At 35.9% G+C, this 24539-nt stretch overlaps 1 protein-coding gene across 4 annotated transcripts in view; it reads left to right on the top strand.

Annotated features, from left to right (window-relative positions):
* Vcl (vinculin) overlaps window positions 1–24539 on the top strand; it is a 103628-nt gene that overhangs the window by 47755 nt on the left and 31334 nt on the right. For 2 of the 4 annotated variants that reach the window (XM_047553712.1, XM_047553714.1), the window contains exons 3-8: window positions 6670–6820; window positions 6999–7107; window positions 9835–9957; window positions 12376–12536; window positions 20349–20442; window positions 21269–21416. In XM_047553712.1, coding sequence (XP_047409668.1) covers window positions 6670–6820; window positions 6999–7107; window positions 9835–9957; window positions 12376–12536; window positions 20349–20442; window positions 21269–21416 — 786 coding nt within the window. The remainder of the gene's footprint in view (window positions 1–6669; window positions 6821–6998; window positions 7108–9834; window positions 9958–12375; window positions 12537–20348; window positions 20443–21268; window positions 21417–24539) is intronic. The other 2 variants (XM_047553713.1, XM_047553715.1) reach the window with 1 other exon arrangement.

Consider the following 24539-nt stretch of genomic DNA (forward strand, 5'->3'; position numbering starts at 1 on the left):
CCATCATTACATATTCTACAAAAACTTATGATAAAAGTGATTATAAACAGTTTACATCAATAACTTAAAAAAAATTTAAATTTTTTTTAGTTTTCAATGAACCTTTATTTTATTTAATTGTATGTGGTGCTGAGAATTGAACCCAGTGCCTCATACCTGCTGGCAAGTGCTCTGCCACTGAGCTGCAACCCCTGAGCCACAACCCCAGCCCTATGTCAATAACTTTGATAACTGAAATGAAATTAATATGAAGGGCAACTGCATCATGGTTTATATATGTAAAAAGTATACACATACATATATATGTATGCATATGATGAAATCGTTCCATATGACACTAAGAAATGAATATGCAGATTTACATGCTCAGAAACAATGTAGAAGAGTATCTGTAGCCCCCAAACCCCAACTTCAGAAATAATCTTGGAAAGCATACACTTTGCCTTATTTTTAATACTATGAACTTGCCCTAAGGGAAAATTTTTAAAAAGAGAGAGTATACAAATGTATGTATGTACAAGTATGCATACATAAATCTGTTCAAACAGGCATACATACATGGGACGGGGCAGTTCAGGTTATCATTTGTTTTCCTTGGGGGAGAGACTTGGGGCAATCTTTTTATAATCTCTGAATCTGTTTTTTTTTTTTTTTTAATTAAATACTTAAGACTGCGGTATATAGCTCAGTGGTAGAGCATTCGACTAGCATGCATGAAGCCCTAGGTTTAATTCCCAGTACTCCATAAAACAAACTAAAATTGAGCTCAAGTTTGAATGTTTCAGTTTGTGATAATTAAAATCATATGGGGCTGGGGTTGTGGTTCAGTGGTAGAGCACTTTCCCCGCCTGGCAGGTGTGAAGCACCTGGTTCAATCCTGAGCACCATGTAAAAATAAATAAAATAAAGGTATTGTGTCCGTCTACAACCAAAAAAAATTTTTTTTTAAAAATCACATAGAACTGTGAAATTTGGAAGCTTCTCTTAAATTGCTTCACATTATATCAGGTGCTAATTCTGGGAAGCAAGTCATGAGTGAGTATGTTGAGGGATTCCATGAGGTCGTCATTTGATTTAAAGCATAAGAATTTTCTGGTATTTTGAGATTGAAAATGGAAAGAGAGAGAGAAGCCTTAACCTAGTTGGTTGATTTTTATGTGTGTGTGTGTATGTACAAGTGTGTGGTTGCCAGGAATTGAACCCAAGGTTTGATGCATTCGAGGCAAGTTCTCTACCACTGAACTCTGTCTCTGGCCCCAGGTGATTGATTTTAAGAATCTAAATCAATATTATTGGTATATAGTCAAGATACACAGTTATTTAGGAATTTGATCATATCCTTAGTTATTACCTAAAAATTTAAATTTCTATTTTAAAGAGCACTTTAAGAAGCCAGCAGCTTGAATATTTAAATAAAATCACATTTTCCACAGACAAGACAGACTCCTTCCTGTTTTTGATTGCTGGTTAGTCATAGTGGGATTTGTTTGGCTTTTATGAATACCATTAAATTTTAATGTACATATCAGATGTCTTATTGTACAAAAAATGGTGCAGTGTCTGTTCTGGCCCTATCATTTTATCACACAAGGGAACCATTAGTGTAGAATCAATTTGGTTCCTGCAAACCTTTTCCATTTCACTTTTTTTCCCCCAGCATCTTTTCTCTTTAATGGTTATTCCTATTTTTTTTTTTTTCAAATTTGAAAAACTTATACAGTAACTGGATCCTTGTGAGCAGGTAGGTGTAGCACAGGAGTTGCATTCTGTGATGCTCATGTTTTTTTGCTATAATTTCATCTAGGTTTAAGTTTCCTGAAAATAAAAGCAAGTCTGGGACTCTTTAAATTAATGATTTCTGTGGACTAAATTTTTCTTTTTTTTTTTTAATTTAATCCAACTGACAGTTGGATTTTAAAGATATTTAAATAGGAAAAAAATCTTTTATATTTACCTATATACTTATCATTTACAGAGCTTTCATCCTTTTGTGTAATTCTAGATTTTCACCTGACATTATTCCTTTATCCTGAAGGACTTCCTTCAATTTCTCTTATAGTGTGGTTCTGCTGGTGATGAATTCTTTCAGCTTTTATGTATCTCAATAAGTGTTTTACTCTCAATTTTGAAGTACATTTTCACTGGATATAAATTTTTAGGTAGATGTATATCAGGTTTTTTTTTTTTTTTGGTAGGGGCGAGGTGGGAGATGCTGAGAATTGAACTCAGGTCCTTGCACATGCTAGGCAAGCACTTTACCAATGAGCTATACCCCCATTCCTCCCCCATTTTTTTAGTAGTTTAAAGATATCCCTTCATTGTCTCCTGGCTTATACTGTTTCTAGTGAAAAGTCTGCTGTTCTCTGTTTCTTTAAGATTTTCTCTTATTGTGGGTTTTAATGAACTTCATTATGATTTGCCCTAATGTGGTTAGTTCTCTTGATATTTTTGTGCTTGGGATTTATTGAGCTTTTTGGATTAGGACTTTATAGTTTTCTTCAAATATGGAAATATTTTAGCCTTTATTTCTTCAAGTAATTCCTCTTACTGCTACCACCTTCTTTCCTTTGAAGATTTCATTTGTAACGATATTAGATTCTTTGGTGTTGTTTCATAGCTTACTAACTTTAATTTAAAAAATTTTGGGGGGGCTGGGATATAACTCAGTTGGTAGAGTGCTTGCCTTTGCAAGCACAAGGTCCTCGGTTCAATCCCCAGCACCGCAAAAAAAAAAAAAAAAAAAAAAAAAAAAAAAAAAAAAAATTTTAACACCATTTGATTTTGGATAGTTTATATTGTTATGACTTCAACTTCAGTAATGTTTTTTTCCCTCTGTGATATCTAATTTGCCACTAATGCACATTGTATTTTTGTATCTCAGACATTTTATTTTTCACATCTACTTGTTCTGTTTAGATCTTTTTTATACATTTCATTTATCTATCTAATGTACTTAGTCTTAAATATAGACTACACTGTAATAATTTTTAATATTCTTGTCTAGTGATTCTGTCATCTTTGTTATTTCTGGTTTGGCTTTGAATGATTGTTGTATTCTTCCTTATGGGTGTTATTTTTATGCCTTTTTGAATACCTGGCATACCAGGGTCCTAGGACAGAAGCCTTACTGTGGAAAGACACAGATGTGTTTGGCCTAGGTTGATGACAGAGCTTGTTCATGATAGTAGTCAAGTCAGAAGTGTAGGTACCCTAGGCACCCGATACTTGTGATTGGTGTATGAAATGGATGTAGTCTTGGAATTGAGTCTTTAAACTTTGAAGTCTAACACTAACTCTGGGTTGTTAGTGTTATAACAAGGACTTAGAGGTTGCTTTTGCTAGAACCACTGACTCTTCATTTGGCCTGCAAATGTAAAAAACTTGGTATTTCTGCTTCCATTTTGAAATCTGTCTACATTGCCCTCTGAGTCAGTTACCTCGTATTCCAGAAAAACAGGTCTGATCCATAAATACCCCATGATAAATCAAAACCACCTACCAGGCATAGCAACTTTCTTATCAATTCCAACAAGGTCCTGCCCGACCAATCCTAAGATAATGATACCAAGACTGCTTTACTGTGCATATTTCTGGTCCCCCTTGTCTCCCTAATCCGGGAACTCATGTCAGTACCTCTGAAGACAGGGTTGGAAACAGTGGTCCCTTTTCTATAATGCTGTACTGATTAAAGTTCCTTTCTTGCTTTTCACCACTACTTTTTCTGTTTGTTTTTTTGGGGTGATTGGTTGGACCCGATAATTGAGATTCCCAGTGTTGGGCTTCTGTCTTAGGACTCTGGTGACAGTGTCTGAATTGCACTGAATATGTTAGACACCCAGTTGGTATCTGAAAATTGGTTGTAGACAGGTAGATGGTATTTGTTTGAAAAATTGGTTGTGATTTTATTTTTTAAAATATTTTTTAGATGTTGATGGATGTTTATTTTATTCATTTATTTTTATGTGGTGCTGAGAATCAAACCCACTGCTTCACACATGCTAAGCAAGTGCTCTACCACTGAGCCACAACCCTAGCCCTTATTTTATTTTTTGAGATGAGATTTCACTATGTTGTTCATCCTGGTCTCAAATTTCTGGGCTGAAGTGATCCTCCCACATCAGCCTGCTGGATAACTGGGTTTACAGGCATGTGCTATGCACTGAGCTTTTATAATTTGAAAAATATGAAAATCTCTTCAACCTTATTCCTAGTAAGAGGAGTGGAAAATATGTTGAATAAAAAGACAACGAAAAGAATAGGAAAATGTATTTGTAAATTGTATATCTGATGTGAGTTTAATATCTAGCATATATAAAGACAACCAAATTGAAAAAATAGGCAACGGACTTGAATAGACATTTCTCCAAAAAGATTACAGTGTGTATGAATTCTTTTATGGACATATAGACAAATCCACAGAGACAGAAAGCAGATTATCAAGGAATAGGGGAAAGGGGAAATGGGGAATTATTAATGAATACTTGGTATTTTCTGATATGTTGTAGCATTTTGATACTAGAGAGAGGTGGTAATTGGGCAACACTGTGAGTACTAAATGCTATTGAATTGTATCATTAAAATGGTTATTTGAATGATTGTATGTCATGGGACTTTCCCTTCAAATGAAACAAACACACACTTAAACTATATTGGGATCCATTCAGTGGTGAAGATCCAAAAGTTTGATTGTACACTTAATTGGTGAGACAACTGTTTTGGTACCCTCACCCACTGGGATGGGAATGTAATTATAATTTCTGTAGACTATAATATGGCAGCAATTAAAATTACAAATATGCATACCTTTGACTTAACAGCTCAATTTCTAGATGTATCCTACAGATAATACAGGGTAAAATAATGAGTATTCAAAATGATTCATTGAGGCAGCCTAATAAATTATGTAACTATATAAAAGAATGAAGAAACTATGTATTTTTTTTGGGGGGGGTTGTTGATGGATCTTTATTGTATTCATTTATTTATATGTGGTGCTGAGGATTGAACCCAGGGTCTCACACATGCTAGGCAAGTGTCCTACCACTGAGCCACAGCCTCAGCTCTCTATATGTACTTTTAATAGGACATTTCCAAGTAAAAAAAAAGCAGAATGCAGAGTGTGCTTAGTGTGATCCTATTTGTGTAAAAAGGGAAAAAGTTTTTGTATGCCTAAAATGTCGTATGAAGACATAAAGAGGAAATGCAGCATTGAAGGAAACTCAACATTGGTTGCAAGTGGAATTGAATTTGAGTGCTTAGAAGATAGATAGCAGAGGGAAGATTTTTTTCTCTGTATGCCCTTTTAGTTTTAAATGTGTGTATATATTTGAGTAATATATCTGAATATACATAATATATAATTTAAAATTAAACCAAAATTACAATTTAAATAGTAAAAGAACAAAGTACTCAGTCCCTTGAGACTAACCAAAAGTCATATCAAAGTCTTGTTCTTCACTCATATTTATTACGTACTGTCTTATGGCACCAGTGTTTGTGTTTTAGCTTAAGAAGGTATGCTTTTTGAGAATTCTAATACTATTTTTTACATCTTTATATACATACCTGCCATTTCTGTAGCACAGTGCTTTTTATGTAGTTGAAATTCTTATGTTGGTTTAATTCTTTTTATTTATTAACAAGGCAACAGTGCTTTACACTTGTAGAATTTTGTATTATTTCAGTTGATCCTCAAAATAACCCCATGTGGTAGTTTTTTTTTTTTTTTTTTTTTTGCATGTGATATTTGCTATGTTTTCAAATGGCTAAGCATTTTAACTTTAAGCAATTTCTTCCTTATCTTTAAGATAAGTTACTCAGTGATAACAATGGGTACATTGAATATGAGATGAGAGGAAATGACCTATTAGGTTCTCTGCAGCTCTGTAGGGATGGCTAATTGAATGAATGTGTACATTTTAGTGTGCAGGAGGATCAAGGAGAAATACTTTGTTTATACGTTTTGGATTATTCTTTTAAATTAATTCACCCCACCTCACCATTCAAACCCTTGGCTGATCTTGTGGTCTGTATTTAACTATATTAATATTAATCTATTAATAAATGGTTCAGTAATTAATGCCAGTTATCTTTTAATTAACAACATAGTTTTATGACTGTTTGCAGCTGGGCCAGTGGATTTGTCAAACAAGTCTGTTTAGCTCATGAATGAAAAATTTGTGTATTAATACTTTGTGTTTCTTTCTGTTCATTTGCTTTCTCTGGTTTTTGAATTTCATTAACACAGTGCCTTGGCATTTTATTTCCAGATTTAAATCTGAAAATACTATCAAGAATTTCAGTTTTTTATGCAGAGCCTTTTAGTGGCAGTGTGTATAGGATGGAGAGGAGTAAAGGAAACAAAGGAGTTCCAGAGGGATAGCTACATCATCTAAAAGGCCCTAAATGTGTTCTTACCATTTTTTTTTTTTTTTTTATTGCCATGAAATAACAAAGATCAAGGACTTGGTGCACTGAAAGATAGAATGAATGAATGAGTATTCTCCCATTAACTGCAAATTATAAAATCTAGAAACCTAGTCTTATTATCACTTGGTCTTGGCTATTTTTCATGTACAGAAAAAAAAATGTGACTTTACATACATTTAAATTCTGTACATGATAGTCTTCTGTTTGGTTCTGCCAGTTAACCCATGTTCTCTCTCCCAGGGTTGAGAATGCTTGCACCAAACTTGTCCAGGCAGCCCAGATGCTTCAGTCAGACCCTTACTCAGTACCTGCTCGAGATTATCTAATTGATGGGTCAAGGGGCATCCTCTCTGGCACATCAGACCTACTCCTTACCTTCGATGAGGCTGAGGTAGGCAATCTGAGGCCCCTGCAGACTCTCCCAGACAAACACACTAGTTTTAAAGATAATAATGGAACACTAATAATTATTTAGGATGATAAAAAATTAAGTGGCTACATATTTTTATTACCATGTTTTCTACCTATAGTTCACTCACTTGACTGAATACTCTGAACTATATTTTCAGGTTCGTAAAATTATTCGAGTTTGCAAAGGAATTTTGGAATACCTTACTGTGGCAGAGGTCGTGGAGACTATGGAAGATTTGGTCACTTATACAAAGAATCTTGGGCCAGGTTAGTCATATTGAGTTTTTATAGTAAATTTTTTTTTTTGGTGGGTTTTCCATGTTGGATCATGAGGAAAGGATACTTCTCTTTTTGCAGAAGATCATGCACTGACTTTCAGGTGTGTCTGTTGATGGAGCTGATGCTGGCCTTCTGCTGAGGAGATGTCATTGTCTATTAAATCAGAATCTGCTTTCTATAAATTCTGGCACTGTGGAATGAATTAAACTGATATTGCAAATGTTGCTGGAGAATGTACTTTTCTATTACTGAAATGCTGAGGGTCACCCTGAATCCTGACCTCTTCATTCCACATTACGCAGCATTCCTTCACTGTCTGCCAGCTGGCTTTTAGCTTTTTCTGATCTCTTAGCTTGCTAATTAGCCTGCCTCCTATTGTGAATTAATGCCCTAGCCAAAGGCTGCCTAATATAATCAGATCTAGGAGAGAAGAGCTATTGTGGTTAAATCTCATTTTGAAATGATTGTTTAGGCATCTGCGTATTTAATATTCAAAATACACAAATAGATACCAGCTTTTGGTGTTACAGACAGGTATCATGACCTTGAGAGTCATTAAAGAAAGAATGAGCCAATGAAGGTATTTAACTTGCTGTTTATCACTTTATAAAATTATTTTGTTTTATGTAAAATGTTGGGTTTTACTAAACATTATTTTTTCCTCTGTACTAGGGATTGAAACCAAGACTGGGATATGCTATACCACAGAGCTACATCCCTAGTTCTATTATTATACGTTTATTGATTGAGGTACTGGGGATTGAACCCACAGATGTTCTATCACTGAGCCACATCCCCAACACTTTTTGTTATGTTGTTATTAGGAATTGAACTCAGGAGCACCATTGAGCCACATCCCCAGTCCTTTATTTATTTATTTTATTTTATTATTTTTTTATTTATTTTTTGTGTTGCTGGGGATTGAACCCAGGGCCTTATACTTGTGAAGCAAGCACTCTACTAACTGAGCTATATCCCCAGCCCCTATTTATTTATTTTTAAATAGGACCTTTATCTTATTTATTTATATGTGGTGCTGAGAAACTAACCCAGTACCTCACACATGCTAGGCAAGCACTCTACCACTGAGCCATAACCCCACCCCTATTTTTTATTTTGAGACAGGGTGTCAATAAGTTGCTTAGGGCCAGTCTTCAACTTGCAGTTCTGCTGACTCCCTGACTCCCAAGTCACTGGGATTATAGGGCTGTGACACCATGCTCAGTTTGTTGTTGTTGTTGTTTTGAAACCGATCTTATTATGTTGCAGAGGCTGGTCTTGAATTTGTGATTCTCCTACCTTAGCCTCCAAAGTCACTGGGATTATAGGCATTTGCCACTGTGACTAGCCCTTTTAATTTTTTTATTTTGAGACAGAGTCTTGCTAGGTTGCAGAGGCTGGCCTTGAATTTATGATCCTCCTGTCTTAGCCTCCTGAGTGCTAGGATTATAGGCATGTGCCACCTTGCCTGCTACTTACAGTATTTTAGGTTCCAGCATAGTCATTTTAATGGCATTTAAGAAGATCACCTAGAAATGGTTTTCTTTTGGCTTCAGAGCTATATTCTAAACTTTCTTATAGCTCTGTTAAATTTTTTTATTTCCTCAAATGGAATTTTATGCATAACGGACAAAAGGAAACTACTCTGGGTGAAGAAGAGGCAACCCCACCTTTCTGCTTCTCTTTGGATAGTCTATGAGACAACCTAAGAAATCCTAGGAGTAGCCTGGTGTAATCCAGCCTCTTGGAAGACTGAGACAGGAGGATCAAAAGTTCGAGGCCAGCCTCAGCACCTTAGCTAGACCATATCTCAAAATAAAAAATAAAAAGGGATGGGGATATAACTCAGTGGTAAAGCACCCCTGCACTCAATCCCCAGAATGAAAAATAAATAAATAATTTAAGAACTCCTAGGAACAATTTGAAAATCAAAGCTTTAGAAAATCACAAAGCACCTTTGAAATAATAACCAAAGTAAACAAAAAGTTCTAGCAGACTGATTACAAAACACCTGTCATCACTGTGACTATTTTTATAATATTTCTATTTGTTTCTAATTGTAAAAGTAGTATATACTGGGCTGGGGTTTTGGCTTAGTAGTAGAGCACTTGCCTACGATGTGTGAGGCACTGGTTTGGATCCTCAGCACCACATAAAAATAAACAAATAAAATAAAGCAATTGTGTCCATCTACAACTGAAAAATTATTAAAAAACAAAAAAGTAGCATATGCTTATTTTGGACAAATTGGAAAGTAAATAAAAATATAAAGATGAAGACAAAACACACCATTGTCATTCTTAGAACTTTTTTAGTCACTGTATTCAGTATTAGGCTCACATGAGAGTGTTACATAGCACAGCTTAGTAGCCAGATACATGGTATGAAATCTGTATGTGTAGTAGCCTGGAAAATATTTTTACCCACTTGCCCTTTTTTTTTTTTTTTTTTTTTTTTTACAAATATGTACTAATTCATTTCAGTTTTTAATATTTGTGGATATATTTGTGTCAACATGAAAATCATATTTAGAGTTTTCATTTAATAAATTAGTTTCATTGAAAGGAATAAATGCTAGGTTCAGTGATAATGTCTGTTGTTTAAATAAGAGGATGATTTGGACTGCCATAGTAATTCATAATGGTTTTAGGCTAGAGAGTCAGATCCATGCTTGTTTTACTACTCACCCTGTGAAATTTCTTCCTTGTGCCCCAGGAATGACTAAGATGGCCAAGATGATTGACGAGAGACAGCAGGAGTTGACTCACCAGGAGCACCGGGTAATGTTGGTGAACTCAATGAACACTGTGAAAGAGTTGCTTCCAGTTCTCATTTCAGGTATTACCTGCTTGTTCTTTATTTTGTAGGGGAAATAAATGTTAGCATGTTCTGAACTATGAAGTTCATTTTCTTTTGCTGCTTCCTTTGATGTCCTTTAGCTGGGGAAAAATGAGATCTGATTGATTGTTATATGATGATATAATTGATTGACTTTTTAAAAAACAGGATATCATGCTAAGCGAAATAAGCCAAACCCCAAAACCCAAAGGCCAAATGTTTTCTCTGATATGTGGATGGTAATTCACAATAAGGGGTTGGGGTGCTAGGGAAGAGTACATTTACTTTAGATTAGATAGAGGGTAGTGAAGGGGGAAGGGGTACAGGGGTAGGAAGGTTAGTAGAGTGAAATAGACATTATTAACTTGTGCATATATGACTGCATGACCGATGTGATCCTATAACATCTATAATAAGAAAAATGAGAAATTATATTCCATTTATGTATGGTTTATCAAAATGCATAAATGCATTCTGTCATATAAACTAATTAGAACAAATAGAAAAATTAATTTTAAAAAAACATTAAAAAATCGAAAAACAGAAACAGAATTCAAACGTTCTCCTCCTGTACTTGGTTTGAACTGCTCTTTCTGTGGCCTAGCATATTCTAAAATTCTTAACGGTACCTTTTCATTGAGAGGTGGAATCTCCTGTAATCATGGACTTTGACTTTTCACACCTTTACTTGTGTTGTAGAAAAATAATTGGGAACTAGCATGGCTATTATAGAGCACTGCATGATAAAGAAGTGAACTCAGAGCCCTTTTCAGTGTTAGCACAATTTTCCTAAAATATATGTAACTGCTTTTTTTGTGTGTGTGTGCTGGGGATTGAACCCAGGGCCTTGTGCATACAAGGCAAGCACTCTACCAACTGAGCAATATCCCCAACCCTATGTAACTGCTTTCTGCACTGTGAATAGAGCACCTCTTTGGCTACCAGCTGAGACTACCTTCACACTGAGCATAGCCCAGAAATGCAGAATTGGTGGTTGCTTTCTCACCTAGCAAAAGGGATTTGTACTTAATGAGTGTCTAGTATGTGCCAGCCCTTCTATTTTTTATTTATTTTTTGGTACCAGGGATTGAACCTAGGGCTGCTTAAACACTGAGTCACATCCCCCGTTACCCGCGCCCCCCCCACCCCCACCCCCCCGCCTTTAAAATTTAGAAATGGGATCTCACTGAGTTTCTTAGTTGCTGAGGCTGGTTTTGAACTCATGATCCTCCTGCTTCAGACTCCATAGTGGCTGGGATTACAGGGGTGCGCCACTGTGCCCGTCTGTGCCAGCCCTTCTTGGTTTATATAATTATCTTAATCTGATTGTGAGTTGATTAGGTTATCTCTAAGAGGCAGCTTCGTTTTTAAAATGTTACAAGACATATCACCATGACCCCACTTACCTGCTCTGGTGTTTTCAGATAGAAGCTAAAAAAGGAGATATGAATGTAAGAGTTCAAAATGCCCTCACATGCACTACATAACAAAAATCTGTAGATAAAATCTTATGTGAGAAGTATTTGCAGGGGTGGGGTTGGTTTGTGTTGTGTATGTGTGCGTTGCTAGGGATTGAACCCAGGAGGGCTGGGAATGTAGCTTAGCGGTACAGTACGTGCTTAATATGCACAAGACCCTGGGTTCAATTTCAAGTACCAAAAAAAAGAGTAATAGGTGGTTGGGAGAGGATTGAATCCAGGGTCTTGACTCTGCTAAGCAAGTATTTTACCACTGAGCTATAACCTTAGCCCTGGGAGTATGTTTGAGTTCATATGTTCTGTGTGTGTTGGAAGATGGTTTCTTTCTAATCTGGGTAACTCAATAAAGTGTTAATTAATCTTTGTTTATGAAATTTTAGTAATTTGATGGGAAGATAGTCTTTCTGGAATGCTCCTTATTATCAGTACTAATTTTTTCTTTTTTTACTTCTGGGAGATAGAAAGTCCCTGCTCCATATTGAGAGAAGTTCTGGAAGATAAACTTGATTCTGTGGGGTCTTCTGCTGAGATTGGAGGCAGCAGGAACTCTATAGTATTATTAGTGGTTTTCATCCTGTCCCATTAGGTTTGCAGTGGATGGAACCAGTTTTAGGGCCCAGGATGATAACTTATTTAGAAGGATATTAAAGGATATTAGATATTTTAGATTTTTGTAATTATAAGTCATTAGCATATACATATTCAATTAGCTCCTTAATCATGTTGTGGTGATGTTTGGTACCTTTAGTTTTCTTTGCAGTGAAAGTTGCTAATATTGGAACTTTATTGGCAGATTTGCAGTGTTTGTTTTTGTTTATTCTTTTTAAGACTTTAGAAGTCCAAAACTTGCGTTCAGAGTGTGAGACATCTTGTGTGAATATTGTCACACAGCAAGATTTAATTCCAACTTCAGTTGTTGATCTTTTGTTTATTTTTATAGCTATGAAGATTTTTGTAACAACTAAAAACTCAAAAAACCAAGGAATAGAAGAAGCTTTGAAAAATCGCAATTTTACTGTAGAAAAGATGAGTGCTGAAATTAATGAGATCATCCGTGTATTACAACTCACTTCTTGGGATGAAGATGCCTGGGCCAGCAAGGTAAGTGTTGTTGGAGGAGAAATAAGCAGAATCCTGAATTCTCCCCTCCTGGATGATTTTGATTGCCACCTGTCACACTTTTTATCTTGTAATTGTGTGTAGCATAAGAGTACTTAGATATTGTGAATATATTTTCTTTTTTATTTGTGTTTCATGGGTTACTTGCTACCTTTGCAGATTTACTTTGTTCCAAGGTAAAATAAATAAACAGGCATGTGGGGTGAATATTGGTTGAAGGCCGAGGTGGGTAGCCTTTCCTTCAGGTTGGGTTCTCATTGATTGGGCTGGTAAAGGAATGTATAGTCCCCTGGGTGGGATCCCTGCCTTGTATAGATGACTAAGAAAGATACAGAATATACCTGTAGTTCTAAACTTTATGGAAAAATTTCCATTAACAAACCTTTGATTCAGAGAAATATACAGAAGAACATCTTAGCATTTCTACATGTGCCCCTTCATTATCCCCTTTTCCCTACAGAAAGTTCATTTAAAATATTTGTCTTTACTTTTGTCAGTTAGTGAGATCCCTTCACCTTTTTCTTGGGCTCAAGGGGGTCGGTGGATTCTTTCTACAGTCTGTCAGCAGTGGTTTTGTGTTACTACCACTCTGGTCTACTTTTTCCTATGTAATGGCTATGAACAAAATTTCCAGGTCTGGGAGAACAGGGACATTTGTGTTTACACTTAGGAGCTCAAGATGCAGGCAGTTTACTGCTTGCTGTAGGATCTAGCTTTCCCATGTATGACCCTGGATGTCTCCAGGGTCACCCAGTTTGATTTCTGGATACCTGGAAGGTAGGGTCAAAGCAGGGGTCTAAAAATCACCAGCCCTCTCTCTTTCACCTAGAAAGGTAATTTAACAATGAATAATAAATTCGTTTACTTTAACCATGGGTTTGTTTAACAGGCATTTTCTCATTGATGTGCAGTTCTGCAACTGGTTCTAAGATTACCTTTTAAATTTGTGTGGTAAAATTATTTTAAATCTTTGATATTGATTTAATTTTGCTTTTGCATACTTGACTTTTACTTCCCTGTTGTGACTTCTTTATGCATCTTTTTTTGTTCTGTTGTTTGTTTTATTCTTTTTCTCACGTTTAGAAGGTAAGCTTTCTCTTGCCCTTTAGTTTCTTTTTTGCTTAAAAACAGAAAAAGCATGTCTGTGGGGTTTTCTTGTGCCGTGTGCTGTGCCTTATTCTGTATGCCGGTGTGTAACACTGTGCTCGCATATGCGTTAGAATGTGATTTAATGTGGGACTCTGGCTGTGCTGCACTCTGGCTCATACTGAGCTCTTTCTTTGGGGGAAACAAAAGGAAACACCTTACTATGGGCCATCAGGATTTCTGTGTTTGGTAGGTGCTTTTTTCTCCTTTTTTTAGCAGTATCCTTAGGACTTATTTTGCGTGGTCATTCCCACTGACTTTATTTGAGGCTCAGTTTACCCAGGTAGCTGGGTAGCTTTTGATTTACCTGTAGACCCTGCTCTAGGGAAAGGAGACTTCCAGTTGATGCCATCTGTGTATGTGCCTCCCCTACCAGTCTTCTTGGGGTGGAGTGGGGGGGGTTGAAATTTTGTTTTGGATGAGTTGTTTAATTGAACTTTTAAGTCAAAATTAAAATGAGTAGGCTAGAGGGCTTAGCTGAGGCATCTGTTCTGCATAATAATCCTTTGATTTTTGTCAAAATCAAAAGGACAGAAGAAGTAAATTATGTATATCTAGTAGTTTTCCTAATATTAGTCTGTGGCTTACTACATGGACTATCTAAGCTGTGAATCAGCCATGATTCTCTGACTTCATGTCCCCCTAACCTAATCTCTATTCTTTGCTTTTAGTGGATGAGAAAGTAGCAAGGAGGAACAGGCATTTAATTTTAATGTTTCCCTATTTTTGAGGGGAAGGTCATCCATCGTTTAAGTGAGTAAGTGCTAAATGTGAATAAGTGAATAAGTGCTCAGCTTTATTTTGTACATGTGCCATCAAGTGCTGCTTCTTTAACAAAACAAAACAAAAAACCTCCATTGAGCTTTTCAGGACTGGGATTACACACTTTAGACACTTGGAAGGAAGGATATATAAGAGGAATAGATCTGTTCCTTACCATGTGTGGTCTTAAAGCTGTCCCAGTTTTATTTTCATCTGTGAGAAACAAAGTTGGTTAGGATGCTGCAAAACTAACTTTAGCAGGAGTGAAAGAAAGTAAATTCAGTGAGTTCATCCAAAAGAAGCTCAAATACATGACATCAGAATGAACAAGATTCTTTTTAAACCTGTTTGCCTTTGTTATACATTTAAGTGGTTAAAAAAAAATAAAAATACTATAATAAGAAATACAAGACAACTCTTACTCCCCACCCTGTCCCTATCCACTCTTATCTCTGTTCACCCCCTCAAAAATAATTTTTATTAGTTACAAGAATAGTCAGAAAAAAAATTTACCTTATAAACTGACATTGGCAACTAGGATTTGGGCTAGTTTTCTGTTTAATAGGGTTATGCATCTTTCATTACTCAACTGTAAGCAGTGAATTCATCAGACCTTGTGTCTGTTACCACTGAGTTCCCATTTTGTTCGATGCATAGTGTCTTTCACCTCCTCTTGCCCCTACTAATAAATAATTAACTTTGTCTTACCATACTTGTTTCATGCTTCCCCATTGGTGCAGTATTCTTCTGGAAAGTGATGGTTCCTCTAGAAAAATGGGGGAAGAAAGTAAGTGGAATGAATTCTTGATAAAAAGTGTGTCTTGCCAAATAAGTTCAAGTTTTCAAGAGGAAATACAATGCTATTTGACCTTTTATACCTACATTCAAATTGCATATTTATAAATTTTTAAAGGATCTTTGACTTTAAACACTTTATTTCTTTTAAAAGTAAAAATTGTCCCCTTCTTAAATCAACAATCATAGTGGATCATTAAAAATCAAGTTAAAGAATTGTAGTTAAACACACTTCTAATACTACTCTTTATAAATTTGCTACTCAATATTAATTTTTTAAATTTATATTACTTGTATCTTGTTGTATGCTGGAAATGAAGAAAAAGTGAGAGAAAAATTTAAAAAGCATTTCACTGCTTGGATACCTTGAGTCATTAAATATGGTTATTCAAAATGCATTGTAGGGAGTTTTCCTCATTGTGGTCCTAGACTAGTGATGAGTAAGAGTAGTGACTGACTCAGATGTCTCTTGCACGTAAGATCACTATACTTTACCAAAGAAGGAAATATTGGTTAGAACGTGCAATCCTGTAATACTAGCCCTTACTGCAGACCATTGGCATTTAAGGATTGAATTTGATTTGATTTTTTTCCTTTGTTTTTTTCCCCAACAGATACAACTTTTTTTAAAAAATACCTTTATTTATTTTTGTGTGGTGCTGAGGATTAAACCCAGTGCCTCACACATGCTAGACAAGTGTTCTACCACTGAACCCCAGCTTCTATTTGATTATTTTTTAAAAGAAGTTGTATGTGAACTTTTAATGAGTGTCTTAGTGTTTTGTTTTAGCAGCTAATAGAATGAAAGATTTTTCAGGACCAGTAGTTCATTCAGGCATTTATGATGTGTTGTTATTCTTTCCCCTCCCCCAATAAAGAGAAAACCCTCCAAATGTTAAAGGAGTTGATGTTTCCTATCTGATCTGTTATCTTCAGCTAGCTGATACATCTAGTTGTGTGCTCATAGATGGCATAGATTTTTAGAGCTGGGATTTGTAGAGATGAGGAACTGAGGCCAAGACAAGGTAACTTGCCTGAAGTCTCAGGACTACACAGCTTTCTCTCATTGTTCACTCTGTTCTTTCGAGAAACATTATTGTTCAAAACATTGGAGGGATGTTAGTAAAAATGTCATCCGAAATGGGATTGGAATAGGAAGGGAAGTGTTAGTGGAAGGAGGGAAAAGCAGCTTGGTTAGTGATGATAGAGAGGTCCTTATTCCCCATGGTTAAAATTTCCAATTTTAAATTCCCAGGATTGCAGGACATCACTTTCCTAACTATAGCTCTTCTTGATCCTGTATATGAGGATCTCAGTATTATTCACAGGTGCTTTTGAGGCTTAAACATACATTGAATTTTAGGAGTGTTTCAGTTCCTGGAAAAGCATGTATAAAGGTGTTCTCTTAGGATGATCTTCCACATTTTGGTTTGTGGGAGACAGTGCCAAGCCTGCATTTTTCATTTAAAACTTGGAACTGATAAAGAGTTTTATCGTAAAAGGGGCCACAGGGGGCGGGAACCAGATAAATACTACCTGCCACCTGTCCTAAAGCTGCATGACTAGATCTGATCTTTTTTACTGTTACTCTTTGAAAAAACAAAACAAAACAAAAACAGATAAAAGATTGGTGGAGACTTTTTTCCTAAATTTAAATTTTTATGGAGAAGAGTACACAAATGAAAGTGTTGTCATTTTTTCTTCTATTTCATATTCAGATTGTACTCTGGGTACTTAGATTTACATGACAGAGTTCAACAAAATGCTTGGGACACATAGTATGATTGACCACAGGATTATAATTATTTTTATCTTTTATAAACATATCTGCAAAGTGAGTTCAAATCATTAGCGTTTAGTGAATTGGTTTATATTATATCCCAAAGTTAGTATATACTTGTATTTCTTATGACAGAATTTTATCAGTTTCATCTTAAATACTGCCCTGCAAAAGAAATATATGAGATTCTTAGGAGACCAAAATATTTGTTTCCATAAACACTTTTGTTTTTAATAGATATGACATTGCACTCACTGTATTGTGTTTAGATTATTGTTTATAACCTGCTCTATTCCAGAAAGAATTTAAGGTGGCCCTTTCGATGACAGATTTAAATCTCCAAAATGGCCTAAAATTCATTATTAAAAACTGGTAACTGCCAGGTACAGAGGCACATGCCTCTAATCCCAGCTATTGAGGAGATTGAGGCAGGAGGATTGTTAATTCAAGGGAAATTTATCAAGACCCTCAGAAATTTACTGAGACTCTATCTCAGAAGTAAAAACTAAAAAGGGCTGGGCCTATACTCATTGGTAAAGTCCCTTATGTTTAAATCCCCAGTATAGAAGGAAAACAAACAAAACAAGAGCAAAGACAAACCCTGCTAACCAATTGAAATTCCCAATTGTAAAATGCAGCTTCATTTCAGATTTGCCCTTGATTTTGTTTAGGGGAGAATGAGTATCTCTTAATTTTAACTTCTTGGTGGTGGTTTGGTGATGTCAGATCTACCATTTGGGAGTAAATTACTCACTTCCTGAGAATCATATTCTTTCTTTGTAGTATAGTAGCCATTTGAGCTTTATTGGGGAGAAAAAAGAAATGATTTTTGAGGATGCTGAATAGAGCAAAACTTATTTTCCATTGTGTTTTGGATAATTTTGGGGCATTGGAGGATAAAAGCAGTTATTTATGTTAGTGAGGATTATGAATTTGATGTCTAGAGTGTGTATTTTCTGGGCAGTATTAACCAAAGCCAAAGTTAAAAAGAGATTTGCGACTATTTTAGAAGCTTAATGACATCATTGGCAACTCTCTTTGGTAAGAAAAAAAATTCTCGAATTCTCAAGTTTCATCTGAAATAAAAGAATGAAATCTGGAGTGAACTAGTCTGAGATGGCTGGGTGTGGTGGTTCATGACTGTAATCCCAGCTGCTTGGGAGGCCAAGGCAGGAGGATCGTGGGTTTGAGGCTGGCCTGAGCAACTGAGACCCTGTTGCAAAATAAAACAAGGATTGGGGATGTAGCTCAGTGGCAGAGTACTTGCCAAGCAGGCTTGAGGCCCTGGATTCGATTCCCTAGTACTACAGCAAAACAAGACAAAACCCAACAAACTTGAGATCAACTGGTTTCTAAGAGTGCTTCCCTGTTTCTTAATTTGTAAAATCAAATTACATTTAAATTTGAGATTCAGTGAGATAATTGAGGGTAAACATGGCAAAAGTTGCACCTAACATGTATGTAGGACTTGCCCTTCCTTTTGAATTTAGGTTTTGAAATGCATCACTTTATCTATTGGTTTTCTCACTGAGAATGAAAATGTATTAAGGAAATGCTATTAACAGGTTTTAAATATTTTTACATTGACACAGTTTTTCTTCTCCAGGGTGTGCACATCCTTTCTAAGTAAGAGCTTGTGTACATGTGTGTGTGTGTGTTTCAATCTGTACCTAGATAACTTGTGTTAATCCCACAAAGGCTATCTATCTCCCTGAGGTTAGGAGTTAACTGAGATTTTCTTTAAAGAAGGTATCATTTTGGGCCTTGCTAATTTGGAATTAAGTGTTGCATTACTTTCGGAGGCAAGGCATGCTGTACAAATTAATGTAAAACAAGGCGGAAGAGAGGAACAGATATTTAAACCATGGAAAAGCAAAGCACTCAGAAATACTATTAGTCCATTTGTAACTTGTACAAATGGATTTTCAAATCTCATGATGCTACATTTTATTGATAGCTACCATAATTCCATGTAACTTCATAATAAAAATATTTTATTATTATTATTTTTTTTAGTAATATGTATAGTTAACCTCCTTTTTGTTGCTGTGGCTAAGAAATAAGATTAGAACAGAAGAGCAGTCTATCTGTTTAGATGGGGAAGGAAGGAATTCTAAAGTTGGGAGCCCTATCATTTGAATAGGGACTTTAAAAAAACTGGGGCCAGTCTGCTAACCTTAAGCCTGATTATGAATGCAGCAGTGCTTTTTTATTTCTGCTAGTGCTGGCTGTCCTTTGAATTGGAAGTGGAAATGCTCCTAGTGCCCCCTTGTGGAAAATTGGTGGTACAATACTATTAAGACCTCAGTTCTTTAAGATTGGAAATACACGACAGGAATATAGGACTTTGGCTAGAATTTTAGAGGTTAACTCTGTGCTTTGGTGGATTGACTCTCTAGGAGTCAGTTCCCTGGAAGCAAAAATGAGATAGACTTTCTTTTAAGATGTTAAATAGAGCCTGAAGAGATGACCAGTCCATTAATTCTGAGAATGGGTACATGGATATTTGTTGTACTGTTTGCTGCATTTTTCTCTGTTCAAACAAATTTTATGAAAATACACACATTTTTTAGAGGGATTAATATGTTGTCTCCAAGCTGTATCCTGGAGCTTTTTTTGCTAGTTTTATGCTCATCATCTTGAATCCTGGTTGTAAACAATAAATCAAGACCTGTTTATTATATGCTGCCTCCTTTTCCCGGGTAGGGATCATAAAGAAACTAAGAATGAGATGTAGCAGGGAAGAGTTGAAAAATAATTGTTCTTGTGTAACATTAAATGGTTTATTTGGAGAATTAAAATAAAAACTGCTACATTAACTTTTTAAATTTATTTTTTCAATCAGTAGTTCCATGTTTTTCAGATTAATTAAATAAAGCGAAACATCTAATTTGTGTGTGTATTTCAAAACAAGTGTAAAAGAATTGTGATTTGTGGCACCACATACTAATGAGGCTTCCCTGAAGTGGGGAGGGCTCTGGCAAGGCTGCAGTAGATGAATGTTGACTAGTAGAAAGGCTGATAATGAGGCATGTGACAACAGAGCTTTTTTCTGTTGACAACATTAAACATCTTTTGGCTTGAGCCATTTTACCAGTTTTAGCAATAGACACCAGGAAACTGAATAGAATTAACTGAAGGTTTGCATGCAAGATGCTGCATTTTGATAGCAATAAGAATTGTGTTGTGATGAGATTATTGAGACCTTCGTAGGACTACCTTAGCTATTGTTAATGCTGTAACTACTCCTCTACTTTGTTTTATGGTACCTCAGTGTTTGCAAAGAAAATAATTGTGGGATTTCTCTTCAAAAGGACACTGAAGCCATGAAGAGAGCATTAGCCTCCATAGACTCCAAACTGAACCAGGCCAAAGGTTGGCTCCGTGACCCCAGTGCCTCCCCAGGTAACCCTTTAGTTTTACTTTTCTGATACATAGAATAAAAAGCTAAAATTGAAGCAAATGAAAGAATGGAATAAATCCTCCATAATCTCGTAATCCTGACATAACTACTGTAACACTTTGGAACATAACCTATCTTCTGAGAGTTTAAACTAGCGGAAGCATGACTGGACCTTAAAAGGATGAAGGGCATAAGCCATATCACCTCTCATTATGGAGGAATAAACAAAGCTGAACTGGGCATTCTTTGCAAAATTATTGGTTCACCCATTCCCTGAATCAGAAAGGTAATTATTTTGAATAAAAGCTCTTCTCTGCTAATTCCCATTGGGTAAACTTCCATTTATGTCAATAGAGTACTTAATTAAGTAGATTAAATAGTAATGTCAATAAAAATTGGAAAGTGAAATTGACTATACAAAGATAAGATCCAAGTAGGGTATTGAGTTTGACTCTATGTACTTTCTAATTTAATATTTATTCAGTTTTAGATTAACATTTGAATGAGTGAAAAACCTAATGGAGTTTGAAGGTGCTAAGTACTATTAAATCAGTACAGCCTATTTTCATCATCCATATTATTACCACAAGCTGCTTAGTATCTCCAAGTGGATATGGTTCCAAGTATCTGTTTTAGCAGCATCTGTGGTTGAAACCTCAGCCTCCGTTATAAAGGCATCGCTTGGCTATTAGCTATCAGATGGATTATCTTCTGTTCACTTGTCATTTAAAATCATCTATTCCTTCATGAATGAAATGATTTGTAAAGTATCCTCTCTAAGTGTTTAATGTGTCTACAATTCAGACACTGACTATCTCTTTATTTTAGGAGATGCTGGTGAACAGGCCATCAGGCAGATCTTAGATGAAGCTGGAAAAGTTGGTGAACTTTGTGCAGGCAAGGAACGCAGAGAGATCCTGGGAACCTGCAAAATGCTAGGGCAGATGACTGATCAAGTGGCTGACCTCCGGGCTAGGTAAAGTTTTTTTGCTCTTCCCAGACCTGTAGTAAGTAACTCACACAGAAAGCAAGCCTGTGCCAGTTTTACTGAGTTATCTTTGGCTAATAGATGAAAAAGGTGTTTCATTATATGAATTCTTCTGAAATTGAGATGAGCTTTCTTTTTCTAAACTTTTAAAATATGCAAATGTATATACCTAATAAAGTTGGAACTTAGTCTGTAATAGAATAGAAATCGGATTTTTAGTTTCTAGCCATAGGTTTTTGTAAAATAAGGGGCACTGTTGAAGGTTGGCTTGTTTAGGTATATTTTATGAAAGATGGGCAGAAAGAAATATAAAGAGTGAAAATATTGAAATTATTTCACATCATTTTAGAAATCAAATAGATCATTCTTTAAGCTGGTAATTACTGGGCTTCCCCCCCCCCCCCCCGCCCCAGTGGGTACTGGGGATTGAGCCCAGGAGTGCTTTACCACTGAGCTACATCTCCAGTTCTTTTTATTTTTTATTCTAAGACAGGGTCTTGCTCAATTGCTAGCATCTTAGTTATTGAGGCTAGTCAAACTTGCAATCCTCCTGCTAGAGCCTTCCAAATCACTAGGATTATTGGTGTGTGTCACCAAACTTGGCTATTTCTGGTCTCTTTATGAGCTTGTATTTCAACCCTATTTTTTAAAAAATTCTTTTAACTACCTTTTACCTTCAGTAAGTCTTGACTTTTAGAACTTTGCCCCTGATGAACCAAATAAATGGATAGTTTGTTATTGAAACAAATCAGTATAATAGAGATTTAATTGGAATTCTTCCATGGAGTTACTAAAGTTCTTCATTTTTATGGAATTTTATGCTGTGGACTTTCAGAAAAATAGAAGTGTGCTGAGACACTAGTGTACATGAAGACTAATTTTGGTTTGAGAATATTATGAAACTTCTTGAGATCATTCAGATACAAAGGGGCTCCACTATACTTGGTTTCAAAGTAGTGTCCATGAAAAATACAGATCTTAAAGGTGTGGTTCTTAATCTTTTTTTGGACCAAGATCACTTTTTAAAAAATTTTTTATTTTTATGTGGTGCTAAGGATCGAACCTAGTGCCTCACATGAGCCAGGCAAGTGCTCTACCACTGAGCCAGAGCCCCAGGCCCCCAAGATCACTTTTTATAATCTGATGAAAGCATTTATCTCTACCTAAAAAGTTGCCAGTGAACATTTCCATTCAATGTTTCCTATGATTTCCAGGGATTTGTGGATTTACCATGGTCCTGGAAGCTCTGGGGCTTCAAAGTGTTTCCCTACCTTTAAGGGGAGAAGAAACCGCTTAAATAAGTGTGATCTTCTTGAGTTGAGTGAGCTTTACTCCTGCTGAGAAGCAGTCTCCCTTGTCATGAGCATGGCACTAACTTTGCTGAAGGGACAAAAAGAAGTTTTGTTCCCATTCAAGAAATACCAATGCAGTTTGACAAGATTCTTGGCTCTTCTAATTTCTCATTTCTGGCTCTTTTGTCTGCAGCCTTTTCACAGTGTGGTAGATGGTTTTCACTTGGAATTCTTAAATACACAGTTGTATGTGTTTAGAGAGATGAATATGAGCAAGAGAATGAGGTAATTGTATGGGATTGACTATTAGTCTGTAAAGAGAAAAGGCTAGAACAGTGATGAGTAGCTCTGGGCCTGTTTCACAGGGGAGCCTGCAATATCCTTTCATGTGGAAAGATTGGAAAACTATCTTCCTGTTGTTCTTTCTTAAACATACCCAACTATTCAACTATTTATCATTTTAATGACAGTGACTTTTTTGTTTTGTTTTTTTCGCTGATATTCTTCTAGTCATGAAGGGTTTCTGGATTGAAAGAATAAAATTTTATCTTCATGGAACTTAATGAGTTTTGTGTGTGTGTGTGTGTGTGTGTGTGTGTGTGTGCGCGCGCGCACGCGCTGGGGATTGAAATCAGGAACCAGGAGTGCTTTTTCCATTGAGCTATATTCTTAGGCCTTTTTAATTTTTAAATTTGAAATAGGATCTTGCTAAGTTGCTGAGGCTGGCCTCAAGTGTCTATCTTAATAAACTTTTATTTTGGCACTGGAGATTGATCTCAGGGGCATTTTACCATGGAGCCACATCCCCAGCCCTTTTCATTTTTTATTTGTGACAGGGTTTTGCTAAGTTGCTTAGAGCCTTATTACTAAATTGCAGGCTGGCCTCGAACTTGGAATCCTCCTGCCTCAGCCTCCTGAGTCATTGGAATTACAACCATGAGCCACCACGCTTGGCAAACTTTTTATTTTGAATGTAGCTTATACTTATTTTTACTTTTTTCATAGTTGAACTCACATGCCAAAGATTTCTTATCATGAATTACTAAATTTGAAGGGTAAAATAGCAAATTAAATCATAAATATTATATTTCCTAAGTCTCCATTCTTCTGCCAGGTAAAGGAAGACTTCAAGTCCAAGAAAATGGTATGTGTGTGTGTGTGTGTGTGTGTGTGTGTACACCTTTTCTATACATGGCAATGAATTTATGAAGTTCATTGCCTCTAGTACTAGTATAGATGAAAAACAGATGTATTTTTTTAAAAGAGGGTAGATAATTGAATGATAGGTGCATATTATTACTAAGGGAAGCAAAGACATTTTAGAGTTCATTCTAAGGTTAGAAGCTCAGATTAGGATGAACCAGGCCATTCTACTGAATGATAAAGTTGCCACTCCTATGATTGAGCTATCCAAACTGGGTTGATTAAAAAAATATGAGCTTATAAAATGATGGCAAATTTTCCTTTATGCCTTGGAAAGTCCGTTAAGGAAAACAAGTTTCAGGGCTGGGGATGTACCTCAGTGGTAGAAGAAAGAAAAAAATATATGTACAAAGGCAAGCAAGTTTCTACTAACATCATTTTTTGTAGTAGTAGCATACCATTTCTGAGCGAGAAAATAGTGAAATTGGGAAAATGATGTACTTCTTGTCCTCATGTATTTCCCCCTTACCCGCTCAGTTCTAACTAGTTTTGCCCAAGAATGGAAGGCAGACATTTCAGATTATCATTAGGTCATTAGGTTTGTTGTAATAGTGATGATAATTTGGTTATAATAGTAGATGGTAATATTTATATTGCCTTGTGGCCAAAGTGTTTT

The sequence above is a fragment of the Sciurus carolinensis genome, chromosome 5 (genome assembly GCF_902686445.1).
Source record: "Sciurus carolinensis chromosome 5, mSciCar1.2, whole genome shotgun sequence".
NCBI classification, from domain to species: Eukaryota; Metazoa; Chordata; class Mammalia; order Rodentia; family Sciuridae; genus Sciurus; species Sciurus carolinensis.